Source organism: Myotis yumanensis, unplaced genomic scaffold (genome assembly GCF_028538775.1).
Source record: "Myotis yumanensis isolate MYYU_CA2020_CCGP unplaced genomic scaffold, mMyoYum1.0.hap1 SCAF_9, whole genome shotgun sequence".
NCBI classification, from domain to species: domain Eukaryota; kingdom Metazoa; phylum Chordata; class Mammalia; order Chiroptera; family Vespertilionidae; genus Myotis; species Myotis yumanensis.
Genome location: NW_027223760.1, coordinates 66,307,372 through 66,324,822, shown reverse-complemented (window position 1 = coordinate 66,324,822; position 17,451 = coordinate 66,307,372). Strand labels below are relative to the sequence as shown.

At 63.5% G+C, this 17,451-nt stretch overlaps 1 protein-coding gene across 1 annotated transcript; it reads right to left on the bottom strand.

Moving 5' to 3' along the window:
• Positions 1 to 284: 284 nt before the first annotated feature.
• Positions 285 to 11,246, bottom strand: AQP1 (aquaporin 1 (Colton blood group)). Its single transcript, XM_070424523.1, has 4 exons — positions 10,714 to 11,246; positions 2,018 to 2,182; positions 1,600 to 1,680; positions 285 to 627 (listed from the first exon to the last, which is right to left on the bottom strand). Exons 1-4 carry the CDS (start codon positions 11,101 to 11,103, stop codon positions 448 to 450), a joined length of 816 nt encoding a protein of 271 aa, XP_070280624.1. The 5' UTR covers positions 11,104 to 11,246; the 3' UTR covers positions 285 to 447.
• Between the last annotated feature and the right edge of the window lie 6,205 nt (positions 11,247 to 17,451).

Genomic DNA, 17,451 nt, shown 5'->3' with positions numbered 1-17,451 from the left:
CCTGGGGTCTCTTTCCCTGCAAAACACCCTTGGGGGCAAAGTGCAAGTGACAGGAGAAGGCCACGCCCGAAGGCGCAAAAAACGATGACAGCGGGGCCCAGGCACGTGCGGCAGGTGAGCTGGTGAGCTGTCTTGGGGTGAGGGGCTTTCTGGCACACCTCCTGTCACACTCTGAGGGTGGGTCCCTCTCTTTCACCTCCTCTGTGACTTCAAGGGAGTGGACGAGTGGGGAGTCTTGGTCTCCAGGAAGCCCGAAGGCCAGGAAAGAGAGAAAGAGGAAGAAAGTGCTAGAAACAGCCCAAATCAGGCTTGGCCACGCAAGTCCCGCGGGTCTTTGGCAAGAAACTTTGGCCAGCTCGTCAGAGTGTCTACAATATGGGTTTCACCCGCCCCTCCCTCCGCCCACCCCTGCCCCGGTCCCCATGTGAGTGCGCGGGGCCAGGCCCTCTACTTGGGCTTCATCTCCACCCTGGAGTGGATGTCTTCGCCATCCAGGTCGTACTCCTCCACCTGGCCGCTGGTGCACACCTTCATGCGGTCTGTGAGGTCGCTGCTGCGCGGGGCCAGGATGAAGTCGTAGATGAGCACAGCGAGCGCGGCCCCGATGAACGGCCCCACCCAGAACACCTAGGAGCAGAGCGGGCATGCTCAGAGGGCGCCGCGCCAGCCTTCGGGCACTAAGGACAGGCCCCGCGCCTAGGATGCTGTCCCTGAGCTCCCCGCCCCACCACCCACTGAGGGGTTCTCTCCCACCTGTGTCAGTGCTGTACCCCAACATCCTGATTCCAGTGCCCCCCACATCTGGCCCAAGCCCGGACCGTGGTAGTGGGCACCCCCGGCCTCCGTGTGGCCCAGCTCAGCCCCTTTCTGAGGGTGGCCACTACCCCGCCCAGCTGCAGAGGGTCACAGAGGCTAGTTGAGTAAAGGCTGGCCTGGAACAGAAACACCAATGTGCCCGGCTGGTGTGGCTCAGTGGTTGAGCATTGACGTATGGACCAGGAAGTCATGGATCGATTCCGGTCAGGGCACATACCTGGGTTATGAGCTCCATCCCCAGTAGGGGGCATGCAGGAGGCAGCCAATCAATGTTTCTCTCTCATCAATGTTTCTATCTCTCTCTCCCTCTCCCTTCTTCTCTCTCTAAAAATCAATAAAAACATATTTTTTTAAAGCACACCAACAGTAAGAACAGCTAAATCCATGGAGCGCCGATCCCATGCTGAGCTCAGCTGGCAGGTGGTGAAGCCGGTTGTCCCCCCTTGGGGGTAGGGGGTGCCGCCGCACCCCAGCTTCACAGCTCAGGAAGTAGGCTTGGAGAAGCCAGCAGCCTGCCCAGGTCATGCTCAGTTGGAAAGTGGCAGAGCCAGGACTCGGGCCTGACTCTCGGCCGTGCTGCTGGCTGAGCTGGGAGGGGACCCCAGCCCTCACTGTTCCAGGCCTGGCCCCACGGGCTCTCCATCTCAGCTCTGTGTCCTGGTCCCCTCGGCCCTGGCTCCTCCCAGAGCCTCTGCGCTGGGAGAAGACGCCACAGGGTGGGGTCGGACTTCCGCAGGCACCAAAGCCTCTCCCCCACCTCCTCGGGCAGCCCTCAGCCCTTACCCAGTGGTCCTTGAAGTTGTTACTGATCACCGACGAGCCGAAGGACCGGGCAGGGTTAATGCTGCAGCCCGTGTAGTCGATCTGTGAAGGGAAGGACGTGGGCAGAGGGCGGGAAGACAGAAACAGACAAGGGGAGAGGAAGAAAATGACAGAGAAAAGACAGACCGGTGGCAATCAGCACCAGAAAGATGGTCAGGAGGCCCCTGCCCTTCCCTCTCCTGGGCAGAACCTGCCTCCCTACCATTCTCCTTCCTTCCCCTCCCTCCCTCACCTCCACCCCACCAAGGCCTAAAGAGCTGATAGCCCCACAGAAAGAGCCCAGTCTGGGTTCCTTCCACTGCCCATGACAGGGCACCCCGACAGCCCCTGCCTGGCCCTGCCCTCTCCACCCCACCCCACAGGGAAGACCCCCACTCACCGCCAGCAGGTGTCCCAAGGCCACAGAGAGGCCTATGGCAAGGGGGGCTGAGCCCCCCAGGTCACGGCGCCTCCGGTCGGTGGTGGCCAGCACACACAGCACCAGCTGCAGGGTGGCGATGATCTCGATGCCCAGGCCCTGGCCTGCGTTCACGCCGGAGGCCAGCTGTAGGGGACAGGGACAGCGAGGTTCCGTGAGCAGGGCAGGTGGGGACTGTGTCTCGGGGCCAGACCCTCCGTGCACTGAGAGCCCACCACATCACCCCTGGCGTGGCCCAGAGGGGCTGGGCCCTCCCCAAGCACACACAGCTGGTAGTGGGCACCAGGCCTTGTCCCTCTCACTCCTGTTGAGGAAGCACCAGCTGCGCCCTGGTACCTGCCCAGAGGCCAGGGAGGCCTGGGGTAAGGGGAGGCGTCTGCATCCTTGGTCTACCGGGACCAAGGCCATAGGACAGAGGCGAGGCCCAGGCATGGGAGGAGATGGTAAGGGACACTCAGCGACAGTCATAGGAATGACTGCAAACGGGTGGGAGGGCCCAGCTGGAGACATTGCTTTTTACCCAAAAGTCCAGAACATTCTACCCCATCCCTGGCTGCATCTAAAACTCCCAAAGCTGGGAGCGTCCTCCTCAGCCGGCCCAGCTCCCTCTGTGCCTCTCTCCTTTGTGCCTGTCTCCTTCCGCACCTCTCTGTCTCCCCTGATCCAGAGACTCTCCCACTTCTCGGCCATGCCTTCCCTGCCTGCCCCTCCCTCTCCCTCCTGGTCCAGCCCCCTCCCTCTCTCTGGCCACATAGGCGCCCCCACCACCACCACCACCACCACCACATCTAGCTGTCACTTGCCCCCGGGCCGCTTTTAGTAACATGACTCATGGAAAAGGAAGGGAATGGGAGCTGCTGTGAGGTCACCGGAGCCCGCCCCCTGGCGCTGCACCAGGGAGACCCTTCCCCAGGAGCCCCTGTCCTACCCCCAGGGGGCAGGTCTCAGGACCAGGTGCCCACACAGTGGGGCTGGGCCACATCCGCACAGGCCCACCCACAAAGATGCCCGGATGTGGCCGAATAGGCTGCCTTCTCCCAGGCAGGGCTGGTGTGTCCAACGAAGCCTAAACTTGAAGTTCCGTCCTGAGGGTAGTTGGGCACTTTGCAGAATCCTAGGTGGGGGGCGCTTCTCCCTCCAGAAGTTTTCTCAGCCTCACAGTGAGGGCGTCTCACGAGAACAATTCTCTTCCCGCCTTTGTCTGCAGCCCTGGGTCACAGGGAAAGTGACTCACATCCCTGCCCCTCGCTGCAGCCCGGCTCAGCCAGCCCTCTGTGCTCCCCGACTCGCTGACGCCGTGACCATGGCCTGGCCTCTCTGGTCCTCAGTTTCCCCATCTATAACCTAGATCCAAGGCCAGGGGGGCTGTCCCGGGGCATTTGGATCAGGAGAGTTGTGGCTTTGTTCTGGTTCTTTTTCCTCTTGTCCCAGGCCTGGGACAGGCAGGAGGGAAGGGCCCTGCTGTGCAGGGGTGTGGAGACAGGAGGCAGGCCTGCCTGGAGCTGAAACAGGCTCCATGGATGCCAGGCTGGTGAGGCAGGGCCGCTTGTACCGATGCCCGTCACACTCACACCTGCCACTACCCTCGGTGTCTGAGCGCCCAGGACACTCAGGCTCCTCCCCCTCCTGCCTCTCCTCCGCTCTCCAGGGTCGGCCTAATTGCTAGCTGGCGGGAGGCCTGAAACCAGCCCTTCCACGCTGATTAATGGAGCCCTTGCTCTAAGTGGCTCCTGCCTCATACTCCCCCATCCACACCCGCAGCTCTCACAGATGTGGCCTGGATGAGCTCATCTCCTCCCCTGGTTCTTCACCAGGTCTGAGCATCCCAGCCCCTGCTCTCCCCAGAGGCACCACTTTTCATGCGAAGTGAGCAGGGACTGGTGCCATGCCCTGCCCTCTGAGTCCACAGGAATGGGCCGCCTGCCCTGGGATCTCCAGGATGTCCCTTCCTGACTGCCCAGACCCCTCAGGACCTGACTGCCAGAGCCACATGGGTTGATGATCTTCCTCTCCCAAAACCAATTACCACCACCACCACCACCAGGAAGCCTCCCCTGATTGCTTCACTGTCTACTGACCACCTCTCCTTGGACTGCCATCGCCCTGGTGTGACTGACATCCGGAAAAACTTGATGATTCAGAATTGGAAGGGGTAGTGAAAGGTCTGTTGGAACTTGATGTCCAGGAAAGAGCGGGTAAAAGTTCTAAACATATGTTACTATTTACGACCCATTAAATTGGAAACAATTAAAAATACAGCCAATCCCAGTTGTGGTCACTTATTATGGAGAAAAATACATGTTTGCACATCCCAGGCCCTTTCGCCCAGCCCAGGGCTGATCGTTCACTGATGAAGGCCGCCAAGGAAAGTAACGGCTTGTGCATGCGAGTGTAAATAACAGAATAACCCACGCCTCCCGTGCGAAGCCCCAAAAGATGCGAGTGTGCATACCAAGCCCACTGCAGCCGACTCTCACGCGCATTCAGAACCCCCCTCCCCCCCCCTCCACCCCCCACCCCGTCCCAGCTCCAAGAAGCCTTCCCAGGTCCCTGGCCGGGATCAGCTCCTGTGGTTACCCCTCCCGGCCCTCACTGGACTGCCGGAATCTCCTGCCTCCTATGGGGGTGCTCACCCCCCACCCCCCGGCTGAGAGCTCAGTGAGGGCAGGGTGGGAGGTTTCCCAGCCCCTGCCCAGCCCTTGGAGGGGACACTCACTGTGTGGTTTACGTAAGTGGTAAGGATGCTAATTATCTAGAACTGCCCCCTCCCGGAGGCAGCGGATCCGGGAAGCTCTCTGGCCCCCAAGGAAGGTTTATTTGCTTTCCAGCTGGGGGACCACTGGCCAGTTGTCAGCTTCCGTGGGCCTTGCGGGCGGCCAGTGCAAGGGCCCTGTGTGACGGTGGGTGGGGAAGCTGAGGTTCAGGGAGGAGGCAACACAGCCAGGATCCTTGCCCCGGGTCTGTGCCTCCCACACGCACAGGACAAGGTGCTGGCTGCCACAGGCCAGGCCAAGGGACCGGGCTGCTCAGTTTGGACTGAGGAGCCGGCAGGAGATGGTTCTTTAGCTGCTGGTGTGTCCTGGCACCAGAGTGACACAGGGCTGACCTCTCCAGGCAATAAGCCTCAAACTCTTTCTCCTGCCTGTGGTCAAGCTGACCAAGGTAACTTCCGAAGCCCAGGCCCCCTACTTGGCCTGGACGCTGGCACCCCACACCTGGGGGCTCCGAGCCAGGCCTGCTGAGGCTCTGAGCATCTTCCCTAGAAGAGCAGGGGATGAGAGACAGCGAGGCTGCCCCCAAGGCACAGCACTCACACTGGGGGCCTCACAGGGCCCCGTGTACCCCTCCATGGGCATCCGTGTGTGCATGTGCTTGATTTAAGGAGAATATGTCAACCCTGCACCCCCAAATTTGAGAATATACACTTTTCCAGCCCACGCGGAACATTCAGACACACCTGCTGTGCATTGGCCGGTGGGTGCCACCGACTCCGAGCACCCCCACCGCCCGGTCCCGGCTCACTGAGGCGGGCTCCGTTAGCACGTGGCCCTGGACGGCCATGCTGGGGGGCATGGCTGGGGGGGGGCGCCGTGTGTGTCCCTGTGTGTCGCACACCCACACAAAGGCGCCCCTGCTGGCTGGGAGGGGGGAGGAGACGGGAAGGAGGCCCCTCGAGTGAGGGAGAGCAGGTCTCAGAAGGCCCTTTATTTACTCGCAGAAGCCATTCCATCTTCCTGACAAGAAACAATACACAAAGCAATGGCTTCCTCCTGCCTCCCTCACTCCCTCCCTCCCTCCCTCCCGGCAGCCCCTGCCCTGAGGCGGGAGAGGAAGAGGCTCCATTGAGGAGCCCCTGCCCCACCCTCTGGGTCCCAAGGCCTGAGTGGAGCCACCCAGACTTGAGAATTGCCCCACACCCATGTGCATGTGCCCCCTGTGCCATGTACCAGTGAGAGTGTGTGTGTCTGTGTGTGTGCGTGTGAGTGTGTGCATGTGTGAGTGTGTGTGTCTGTGTGTGTGCATGTGGGTGTGTGAGTGTGTGCATGTGTGAGTGTGTGTGTACGTGTGTGTGCATGTGGAGGGATGTGAGTGTGGGGGGGGGGTATGTATGTGTGGGGGGTGTGTGCGTGTGTGTGTGTGTGTGTGAGTGTGTGTGTTGGTGCAGCTAAGCATGTCCACTTAGGAAAACGGGGGCCTTGGCTCGGATGCCCCAGGACCCCTCCCTTCCCGACGTGGACCCCCACCTCTGAGACCCAGGGCCACCTCCGGTGCAGAGCCCGTCACAGGACCTCTGCCCGCCCTGCTGTGCCCGCAGGCCAGGTGCCCCTACAGCCGGCTGCCGGGCAGAGCCTCCTTGCAGGGCCCTGACGACAGGCGCTCACTGGCTGGCAGACAGCCTCTTCCAATTGAAACAAAATCCTCCGTACTGAGCGGACAGCTTCCTGGCGGTGGGTTTCAGGCACATGAAGGAACTGCTCATTTCCGGCCTCTTCCACCATCTTCTGAGGTGGGTTGAGCCTCGGGTGTGCTCACCCCACTGGGCAGCACTGTGGGCGAGGAGCCCCTCTGGGCCCTGAGAGAGGCCCCGTCGAGGGGACCCTGGCTGTGACATTTCCCTGCCACACCCACCGGTGTGTGGGCTCAGCCCGGCCACTGGCTCTTCCAGAGGATGGGGACCAGGCCCCCCGGGAGGCTCTGCCTGTAAGAAACGGGGCTTCCTATGCCCAGGGGCGGGCAGGGGCACATGTGCGCTGCCTGGGGAGAGCCCCTGGTCGGATGCTGAAGGACACCCGCTGGGTAGGGCCCTAGAGAAAGCAGGGCGCACTGTCTGGGTCGGAGCTCAGGTTGGGGAGGCCTGGGAGGTGGGAGAGGGGGGCTGTGGCCTGGGGAGGCAGGGCAAGGTGCGTCCCCTCGGATCGAGGCGCACCCCTTCCGATGCGGGTTTCCCCGAGAACCTGGCCCGGGCAGGAGTCGGGCGGGCAACCAGGGGCCAGCGGGGCCGCTGAGAGGCTCGGAGGGGTAAGCAGCCCCAGAGCTCCGTGGGGAGGGAAGTCTCCACCGCAGGCCTGCTCTCTGCCTCCCCCTCATCGGGGCCGAGCTGGAAACAGTAATTACAGGGCCCAGCTGTGGCACCACCAGCCAGCCCGCCCCGCCCAGCCCCTGCGCAGGCCTGGCGGACAGGGTCCTTGGGAAATTCTGGCCTCCCTTTCCCCAGCCCACCGCCGGCTCTGGAGGAGGCAGGAGTGGTCCCCAACTCTGGAAGAGGTGGTGTCATGGGGGCCTCTCACTCTGTGGTTGGGGAAACTGAGGCCCGGGAAACCAGAGAAGAGGCAGGTTTAGGGCTGAAGTCCAGCCTCGGATGCAGCAGGCAAAGGCAGTCAGGCCCTGAATCGGCAGGGCTAAGAGAGACCCCCAAAGAGGGGAGTTTGTGCTCTGCCTGAGCCCCCTAAGGGGCTGACATCGCAGGCTCTGGGATGGCCAGGAATCCGGGCCCCTCTAGGGCCCAGTCAGACCCTGGCCTGATCCTGAGCCCTCACCATCCTCCAGAGCCCACCCTCCTGCCATGACCCCAGTCTGGCCACCACCCACAACTCCAGGCCATGACCTCTCCCTGACCCCTCGCCTATGCTGAAAGCCCTTCCCTAGCAGGGTCTCCTCATTGAGGCTCATATGGCACCTCCTCCCTGAAGCCTGTCTGGCCCTCCCCTCCCCCGTAGGTCAGAAGTTCCCTGGCCACCCTGACACCTCTTATCACACCTGCCTCCTGCCTCATATCACGGGCAGCTGTGCACGTGGCTTATCTCGCCCAGACCGTGGGCTTCCCCGGGGCAGGGAGGCAGCTGACTCAGCCCGCACCAGCCTGCAGCAGCCCTGGCCCTGAGTGCAGGCGGCCGAGGTGAGACAGCCGAGGGGAGAGTCAAAGGGGCCGGAGTGCTCAAGACAGCACCTTCTACATCCAGAGCCCAGCCACGCCCTGCTATGTGCCCATTTCTCAGACAGGGCCCAGGGCCATCGGGCAAGAGGCAAGGCCTTTGCATGGAGTCACACCGGGTAACAGTGGCTGAGCTCTGGCAGGAGCGGGCGGGGCACCACCCCCACCCCCGAGCCTCTTACCTTGGCCAAAATTGGAGTTTGACCCTTAGAACCAGCCGAGGGGCCGGGAGTCCTGCAGGCTGGACAGGCCCATGGTCCCTCCAAGGCATACCCTGAGCCCTGACTCAGTGGGGAGAAAGTTCTCTGGGCCATGTCCCCGGGGGACATCCCCTGACTCACCCCAACCACTTCCTGCCACTTTTTCCCCTATTTTCCTTGGAAATCTCCATGCCAATGACTGGCTCCACCCAGGCTTGGGTTTGGGTGGGGCCCAGGGCCCAAGGGGATCCCCCCGCCGCCCCCCTTCAGGGTCTGGAGGAAAGAGTAAACTACCAGCTTTGTAAACTGGTCTCTGTGCCTCTTGAGTCCTTGAGGCCACACCCCCCGCCCCCCACACACACACCCGGTCCTGTCGGATCCCAGGTCCAGTGTCTGACAGGCCCCCTTGGTGGGTGGACAGGGCAGTGCCTGGGTCCCATCACAATGCTCAGCACACGCATGTCTAGCTCGGCCCCTGGGGCCTCCCCCAGCCCTGGGCAGGGTGATAACCGCCAGCCCACAGCGAGCTTGTGGGAAGTGCGGGTGTGGCAAGAGCTATCAGACACCTAGGTGCCCTCGTGCAGCCTCAGGGCCCTGGGCTCCAAGGAAACGCAGCAAGTTAGCAGCAGATAGGACTGCCCCCCAGCCCAGGGCAGGCCCCCCAGTGAGGCCGCCCCTTCCTCCTCCTACAGCCTGCCTACCGCCTGCCCAGCCCAAGTATTAGGGTGACTCTGGAAAGTGGAGATCAGAAAGGGGACGAGACACTGGAGCAGGGTGTGGCCAGGTCGGATGGCATCTGCCTGGCACACAGTGACGGAGGGACCAAGCTCCGCAGCAGAGGCCTGTCCTGCCTGTCCCTGGAGAGCCTGTCCCTGGAGAGGGAGGGTCAGGAGGGGCCGGGAAAACCTGGGGTCACGACTCCTCCCCTCGGGGGACCACTCCCCCAGCCCATCATGCCGGCTGAGCTCCAGTGTGAACCCCCCTGCCCAGAAGGGCACTCCCTGAGGTGGCCTGGCTGTGCCCCCACTGGAGAGGCTGAGGCCGGAGGGCCTTGACCCTTACACCCTCCCGGCCGTGCCTTCCTGACTAAAGTCTAAACTCCAGCTGCACGGCTAATCTTTAACCTTAGGCTGAGCAGCGCTGGCTCTCCCGAGGGCTGGGCGAGGTGTCACTGTGACACAAATGCTAATCCCCAGGGCAGGACTGTGCGCTGCCCTCTGCACAGATCCTACTGCGCCCGCCGGGGCTGAACATTGGCGGGGAAGCCCGAGGACAGTCCCAGTCACCACCCAGTGCCATCTCCCTCACCGTCCCCACACCCGCCCGCCCTGCCCCAGGCCCGCCAGCCTCCTCTCCGCACGAGATCTAATTCCTCCTCTCTGCTCCTTGGCCTCTCCTCACCCCGGGAGAGCATCCCCCCTCCCCTAGGTGCTCCTCAACATCTTTCAAGCCTCAGTCAGCCTCTCTGGGCCAAAGCCCCCTGCTGTGGCCCAAGCGGGGCCGAGTATGCACTTGGCTCGGGGTCTGGAAAAGCCCGGGTCTGCGACAGCGGGCGGCGGCCAAAGGCCAATTAGCTGTGCTAAGCGCCTGCGAGGAATTCTTTTCAGCAGCTGCCACCCAGTTGCCAACATCTGCTCATCATTAGTGCCCCTAGCCCACGCCCCACTCAAGCCAGGAGCAGTAGGCACAGGCGGGGACCCCCTCACCCCACCCAGGCTCACACAGCCCCCTAACATGCTCACACACACACACACACACACATGCTTGCAGAATCAGACACCCAGGGGAGCGCGCGGCTTATGCTCACTCCAGCCCCATGCCGCCATCCACGTGTATCACCCGTCCACACACACAGACACCCAGGCCACACCTCCCAGTGCCCAGCCACAGAGTGAAGCCCAGACCCGAGACAAGAGGTCCCTGCCTGTCCCGCCCTGCGATCCAGGAAAACCACCTGCCAACAGCCCAGAAAGCCTTCTCGGCCCCCAGCCTCTCCCATTTCTGGGGCCAGAGGAGTGGGAGGGGGTTTCCTGGAGGCAGTCTGTCTGGGGACCTGTGGGGCTCCCTGGAGATCAGTGGGTCCCCCAGGAGGGACCCCACTGCCCACACCCCTGCAGACCTGGCTGCAGGGCCCCTGGTTTTGGGGGGCTGGGGACAGGGGCTGAGTTTCCCAGCGTCCAGGCTGCAGGAGCAGGGAGCTGGCTGCACAGGCAGGGCTGAGGGGCCAGAACCTACAGGCGAGAGGTGAGGAGCTTCTGGCCCAACACTAGCTGCCTCCAGGGCTCTGTCCCCACAATAGATGACCTCAGGGGACGTTGGCAAGACTGTTATTCTCGGGGCCTCAGCTTCCCAGTGCCCGGCAGGAGCCGGCTCTGGGCTGCGTGTGGAGCTGAGTTCCAGGCCCAACTCTGCGTGATCTCCGGCCACCTCTTGTCCTCTCTGCTCCTCAGTGTCCCCACCTGCACAATGGGTGGAGGATGAGACCGAGGCCGTGTCAGCACCACTCGAAAGCCCACCCTACTCACCGCATTGCTGCCCAGGGAGTTGCCGGGCAGGGAAGAGGTGATGCCCGAGAGGATGGCGGTGGCGACGATGGCCCCCACGCACTGGGCGATGATGTACAGGATGGCCCGGAGGACGCTGATCTGGCAGCTGAGCAGCAGCCCCAGGGTGACCGCTGGGTTGAGGTGGGCGCCGCTGATGTGGCCCACGCTCTGGGCCATCGTGGCGATGCTCAGCCCGAAGGCCAGGGACACCTTCACATTGTCCTGGGCCGCACCTGACGTCTGGTTGTTCTTCAGGGGGAAGTTGAAGCCCAGGGCAGAGCCGATGCTGATGACGATGAAGAGGATCATGGCCAGGAACTCGGCCACCACTGCCCTCCAGAAGAGCTTCTTCTTGAACTCGCTGGCCATGCTGGCGGGGGCTTGGCTGGAGACCGCTGCCTGGTGCCTGACTCCCTCTGAGGGCTGAGCCACAGCCCAGGCTGGGCCTATTTATAGGGCCCCCGGGGGAGGAGAGGAGGGGGAGCACAAAGGGAGGAAGGCCTCTCCTGCTCCTGGCCCGCCCCACACCGCACGGGCCTCCTCTCGGCGATGGATGCAGACACAGCTCTGCTGTTGGCCTGCCAACTTTTTTCCCTTCCTCCTCTCACCCCTCCCTGCCTCTCTCCCTCCGCCCTCCGCCCTGCCCAGCCGAGGAGGCTGCCACTGCTAATAGGCTTTGGGAAATTCCTCCAAGTGGGCCCCACTCAGGGGGCTGCAGAAATCCAGGTGTCCCCGCCCTGTGTGCAAAGCTTAGGGGGTGCCCAAGGGCAGAGCCAGGCACTCCAGAAAGGGGGGGGGCATTGAGCAGGCTGGACCTGGAGGGTGGACATTGCCCTCCCTGGAGGCGGGCACCGTGACTCTGCTGGTCTGGCATCCCCATCCCACCCCAGACTGGCGTTAGTCTGGAATCCATGTGTCCAGGCATCCCGAGGGGCAGCCTGGGCCTCCTGCACCCCAGTCCCGGGCTGGCCACTGGATGTCACCTCAGGGATGTCCCAGAGCCCCAGGCAAACCGCCAGGCCTCAGCCAAGGGCGCACCAAGGCATCAGAAGTCTGAGAGCTGGTCTGCGGGCCAGTCCCGCTCTGGGGCCAAGAGCAGGCCCGAGAGAGGTGAGGGGGCTGAGTGCCCCCACTCCGGGAGGCCTCAAGCTTCTGGGGCAATTCCCAGCAGTGATTCAGGGGCAGAACCACCGGAGACAGAGGCAAGACTGGAAGCCGGGAGGGAAAGGGGAGGAGGGGAGAGTGAGGAAGGAGGACAGACAGACGGGGAGGGAAGGGGAGCGGACACAGCCCTGCAGAGAGAGAAAGACACACTAAGAGGGAAGTAGAGTCATCACAAGAATGGAAGTGAAAGAGAGAGATCCCCAGGCAGAGACAGTGACGCGGGCCAGGGAGAAAGAGGAGAGACAAAGAGCGTGCCCGGGGTGAGACCGGCTGAAAGAGGGGAGACCCGACTGGGCCCAGAGACCAGAGCGAAAAGGGGAAGATGTGCCAGGAGCGGGAGGTGGGAGGAGGAAACAGACAACGCACTGAGCTGCTGCACCTTAGTGTGTGGAGGAGGGCCAGGCCCAGGAGAGAGCCCGTACCCTGGCCTCTACCACCTCCTGCCTGCCCCACGCCACCCTGTGTGTGAGTGGTGGCTTGTCCCCATTTTATAGGTGGGAAACTGAGGCCCAGTGAGGGAAGGACTTCCCCGAGTTCTGCAGGTACCGGGGGCGGGGCAGGGGTGAGCGTGTGGGTCTGGTGCCGCCTGTCCAGGGGCCATCTGCAGAGATGACAGCAGGCCCCTCCCCTGGCCACCCTCCTTCCCAGCCCCAGCAATGAGCCACCAGGGGTCAGGCTGGTGTTTGCTGGGAGGAAGCCTGCTGGGGGAGGGGGACGGGGGAGGGGGTGCGTCTACCCCAGGACACCAAGTGCCTGCAAGCACAGGACAGAGTGGGCACGAGGCGAAGTCAGCGTGGTGTCCGGCGGGTCCTGTCTGCTCAGAGAGACCCAGCAGCTGCGGCCAGTGGTAACCTGTACCCTACTAACTATCAGAGACAGAGAAAGAGAGAGAGAGAGAGAGAGAGAGAGAGAGAGAGAGAGAGAGAGAGAGAGAGAGGAGAGAGCACCGGCCTTCTGGGGCCACTTCCAGAACCTCCTCCACATCGGTCACTCCGGGCAGCACTGGCTCGGCTCTCCGCAGCCCTGAGGCTCCCTCTCGTTCTGGCCCCAGGTCCAGGGCTCCATCCATAGGCCTGAGATCCCCCACACCCGGGCTCCAGGGGCTGGCCCTGCTTCCCCTCAGACCAGGCTCCGGAGGCGTGGCTGGGCGCCCCAGCCAGGGAGGTCTGGAGCGGGAACCTCTCCCCTCAATGTCCTCTAAGACACATATCCTCCTCCTCTTCCCTCCTGCTTCCAGGTCCCGACAGGGCCACACCCATCCCTGCCCTGCGAGGGTGCAAGGGTGAGTTCTGACACTGCAGGTACAGGGTCCCAGCCAGGAGGGCATGAAGGTGGCATGGAGAGCTGGCACCAGGCCCGCAGGGGCCACTTGACCCGGGCTGGAGTGCGGGACTCGGCGCCTCGGGGCCTGTGCCTGTCCCGGCTTCTGTGGCAGGGCCCACGGGCCAGGCCAGGATCCGGGCAGCTGAGGACACAGGAGGTGCCACCGTGCACGAAGTGAGAGTTGCCTGGGACTCACTCATTTACCCACCAAACCTTTACTGGGTGCATGCCACATGCCCGCCGCTGTCCTGGGCACTGGGAGGCGGCTCCGGACCACACAGCCCAGCGCCGTCCTCCCAAGGCTTGTGTCCTAGCCCGTGAGCCTGCAGGCTCTGTGTGGGCACCTGGGTGACAGAGCATGTGGCTGTGGAGGGCACCTTGGCAGAGGCCCATGTCCTTCTGGAGCAGGGCAGGTTGCAGGGACCCAGGGTCCCGGAGTAGGTAGGCAAAGCACTTTTGTCTGGGCCAGTTAGGTACCCACCAATCTCGGGGTGATAAACGGAGGCCCTCAGGGCAATGCCCAGCCACCCCACGTTCCATCTCCTCCCCCTCCCCGGGCCAGCATGCTTTCCGCCCTAAGGGCCACCATGAAACTCATTCCTGTGGGCTCAGAAAGTGCCATTAAAACACACGCCTCTCCAACATAAAGCCCACCTCATCTCCCACAATGCAGAGGGGTCTCTGTGGCCGTGACCTATGTCCATGGGAAAAGAGGAAGGTCTCCCACTGGAGCCCCAGACCCAGAAAGGCCCCAAAGCCCTCCTCCACCTTCTTGTCACACATCTGGGCCAACAAGGGGGGGAGGGGGCGGGGAGGGAAGCAGCATCGAGCTGAGGGCTGTCTGCACAGTCCTGGGAGGCTCAGATGCCGAGTGACTTGCCCGAATGGCAGAGCTGGGACTGGAACTCAGGACCCCTGGTTCCCAGAGCCCGTGTCTGCTCTCTGCCTGCCTGTCGGAAGGGCCCCGATGGGCCTGATTACCAGAGGGAACCCCAGGAACAAGTACACGGCTGGGGGTCCAGGCCCCAGAGGCACCAGGATGGGTGAGGGGTGAGTGAAGGGACCACCTCAACTTGCCTGAATAATGGCCGTCCGGTAGGGGTGGATGGGAAGGAAGCAGGGGGCTAAGAGTGGACACAGAGAAGTGGGAGAGGCCAGAGTCCGCCCTGCAGACCTGCTAGCCTGGGAGCTGTCCTCGGAGCAGGGCCCGGCCTCACCCCAGCTCCTCCTCCCGCAGGGTCTGAGTCGGCAGCTCCATGTCCCTCCCATGGACCGCGGCACAGGCCCAGCCTCCAGAGCCCCCGGGCCTGAGCCAGGCTAAATAAGGGGGACTGCCCCTCACCCCAGGGCGGGGCTTGAGGCCACTCAGGCTTGAGGGCACCTCGGGGCCCTGTTAGACAACGTTCCGGACAAACGCTTTTCCAGATGTGCCTTATTCCTGACGCGCCCGGCCAGACCCGAGTTCCCGCCAGAGCTGGCTGTTCCCACCACAGTCTGGGCTCTGTCCCCACCGGGACCCGTGGGAGCGCCTCGGGCTTGGGCCGAGGTGGGTGCACGAGCCTCAGATGCTGGCTAAGGAGCTGGACCTCGGGCCCTGTGGGGAGGCGGCGCCCACGGGGTGGCCTGGTTGTCAGAGGGCAGAGGGGAATCACCCTCCCACGGGCCAGGCAGGGGCTGCCCACGCAGGCAGGGCCGCAGGAAACAATGACTTCACCGCCTCCAAGAGGCCCACCGGGAAGATGGCGTTTGGGGCGGGAGGAGACTCAGCCAGCCGACTGGCCGTGACCACTGGGCACCGTCAGCTCACCAGCAGCGTGGATGACTTTTCCAGAGACTCTCAGGCTTCCCTGAGTTGAGGCAGAGAGCACTGAGGGAGGGTCAGTCCCTGGGGGTCCTGGAGAGGCCTGTGCATCAGAGGACGCCCTCCCAGAGGAGCCCCTGCCGCCTCCCAGCTCGGCCCCTCGGCCCCTGCACAGGGCGCTCACGACCACACCTCCCCTGACCTGGATCTAGGACCCGGGGGCCCTGGCTCCCACCCCGACCCTACGGGAGGCGGGGTCCAACTGGGCTTTGGCACCAGCGTGGACCCAGCCTTCCTGTGAGGCAGGGCCGTCCCCTTCCAGGGGACGGGAGGAGGGACACAGGCCCAGAGCAGAGACCAAGAAGGATACAGGACGTCCCCTCACACTCCTCGGCCCAGGCCTCAAGGCTGTCCACTCCCACCAGCCCTTCCTGACTCCAGACGGGGGCCCAGTTCCTGTGCCACCAGGCCTACTGCCCCTGGATGATGGGGTGCACACTCCCTCCTCCTTCCCACCTGCCCCAGGCTCCCCTGGTCCCTCCTCCACGGCAGCACCAGTCATGAGGGTGAGCTGTCTCCTCACAGCCCCATGGGGCGAGGGTGTGCGCCCAGCAGCGCTGAGCACAGGGCGGGGCGGGGCGGGGCGGGCGTGGGGGGCTGATGTGGGAAGCATCTGTTCTCTGACTCCCCCCAAGGCCACAGCACCCACCTCTCAAAGCCTGCGAATTCCTCCCTGCCTGACAGATAACTCCTGGCCATGTAGGCGTCACACGATCCCCCCTAAATCAATCAAAACCGGATTTAGGGGCCACCAGCGATTCACCAGGGAAACAATTTAGCCATTTTCTAAGCCACCGCCTCTGGTTCACTTCTCCCGTCGCCCTCCCCCCAACCCTGCCTGCCCTGAGCAATATCGAGGCTTATGGTAGGGCGGGGTGGGGTGGGGGGGCAGAGGGGAGGGACGATGTCAAACCTACGTCGGAGAGGCAGGGTTTTCTATTCTGAGGTTTGGCAACTCTCCAGCATTGGACCCCGACCTGATGCCCCAGAAGAGAAGCCGGAAAGACAGGACAGGAAAACTTTGCCCCAGCCCAGCTGGGACTATGAGAGTTTGACCACCATGTCCACAGGGTCCACAGTCAGGCTGGGCACCTGGGCCTGCGTGAGGGCACTGGGAGCACAGGGCCGCCCTGTCTACCCCCACTCTGCCTGCTGAGGGCACTGGGAGCACAGGGCCGCCCTGTCTACCCCCGCTCTGCCTGCTGAGGGCACTGGGAGCACAGGGCCGCCCTGTCTACCCCCGCTCTGCCTGCTGAGGGCACTGGGAGCACAGGGCCGCCCTGTCTACCCCCGCTCTGCCTGCTGAGGGCACTGGGAGCACAGGGCCGGCCCATCTACCCCCGCTCTGCCTGCACAGAGGAGGTCCAACAAGAGGGAGTGAGGTCACGGTTTCCCAGCCCTGCCCTGCCCGTGAGGAGGGTGCCGGGCCAGGAAGGCGGCATCCCTCACTTCCAGAAACTGCTGGTGGTGGCATTTGTGCAGGGCTGCCAGCCACACCCTTGGGGGCCAGGGATGGGTGGGTGGGGATGGCCTCTGTGCTACAGGTCCCTGGAAGGGAAGTCATTGCGCGTGTAAGTGATTTCGGATCATTTCCTCACCCCAGGCGCGTGCACACACGCACGCACACACACACACACGCACACACACGCACACGCACGCACACGCACACGCACACACGCACACACAGCACTTCCCCTGCCCCCACCTGGCTGCCACATAGCTGCTCCCTCTGCTCTCCATGCCCCAGCCCCTCCCACCCTGGGCCCTCAAAGTCTCCTGTCTGCCTTGTTAGATCATAAAGCATCACACTGGGAGAAGGGGGTCAGATAGCATTGGCTCTGGTGCCCTCATTTGGCTCATGGGGAAACTGAGGCTCAGAGAGGCCAGGTGACATGCCCGGGGTCCTTTAAGGGGTCAGGTTGGAGGCAGGGCTGGGATCCAGGTCTGCCAGCCATGCCCACGCTCTCCCTGCCCCTATCTCTGAAGACAGCAGGCCACCTCCTCCTCCATCTCCAGCAAGGACTCCACCAAAACCAAGAGGCCCCGGGCACACAGCCAGAAAGTATCTGTGGGGGAGCTGGCCTTCTACTCCCCGAGGCCCCCAAGCCTGACCTCTGTGCCTCCCAGCAGGAGCCGAGCCAGCGCAGAGGCAGTCAGTCCCCAGCAACACTGCGGGCGCCCCTCCCACCAGACCCCCACCCCTGGCTCCTGGCCTCTGCTCGCCCCCTGAGGTTTCCATGCTCCCTGCCGGTCCCAGCCCACTGCTCACCTGGGCCCGTGGCCCCAGAGGGCGTGACCAGGTGTCCTCAGCAAGTCCTGCAGGTGGGCTCCCTCTCCTGGGGCTGCAGCCCTTCCCCCAACACCCATGC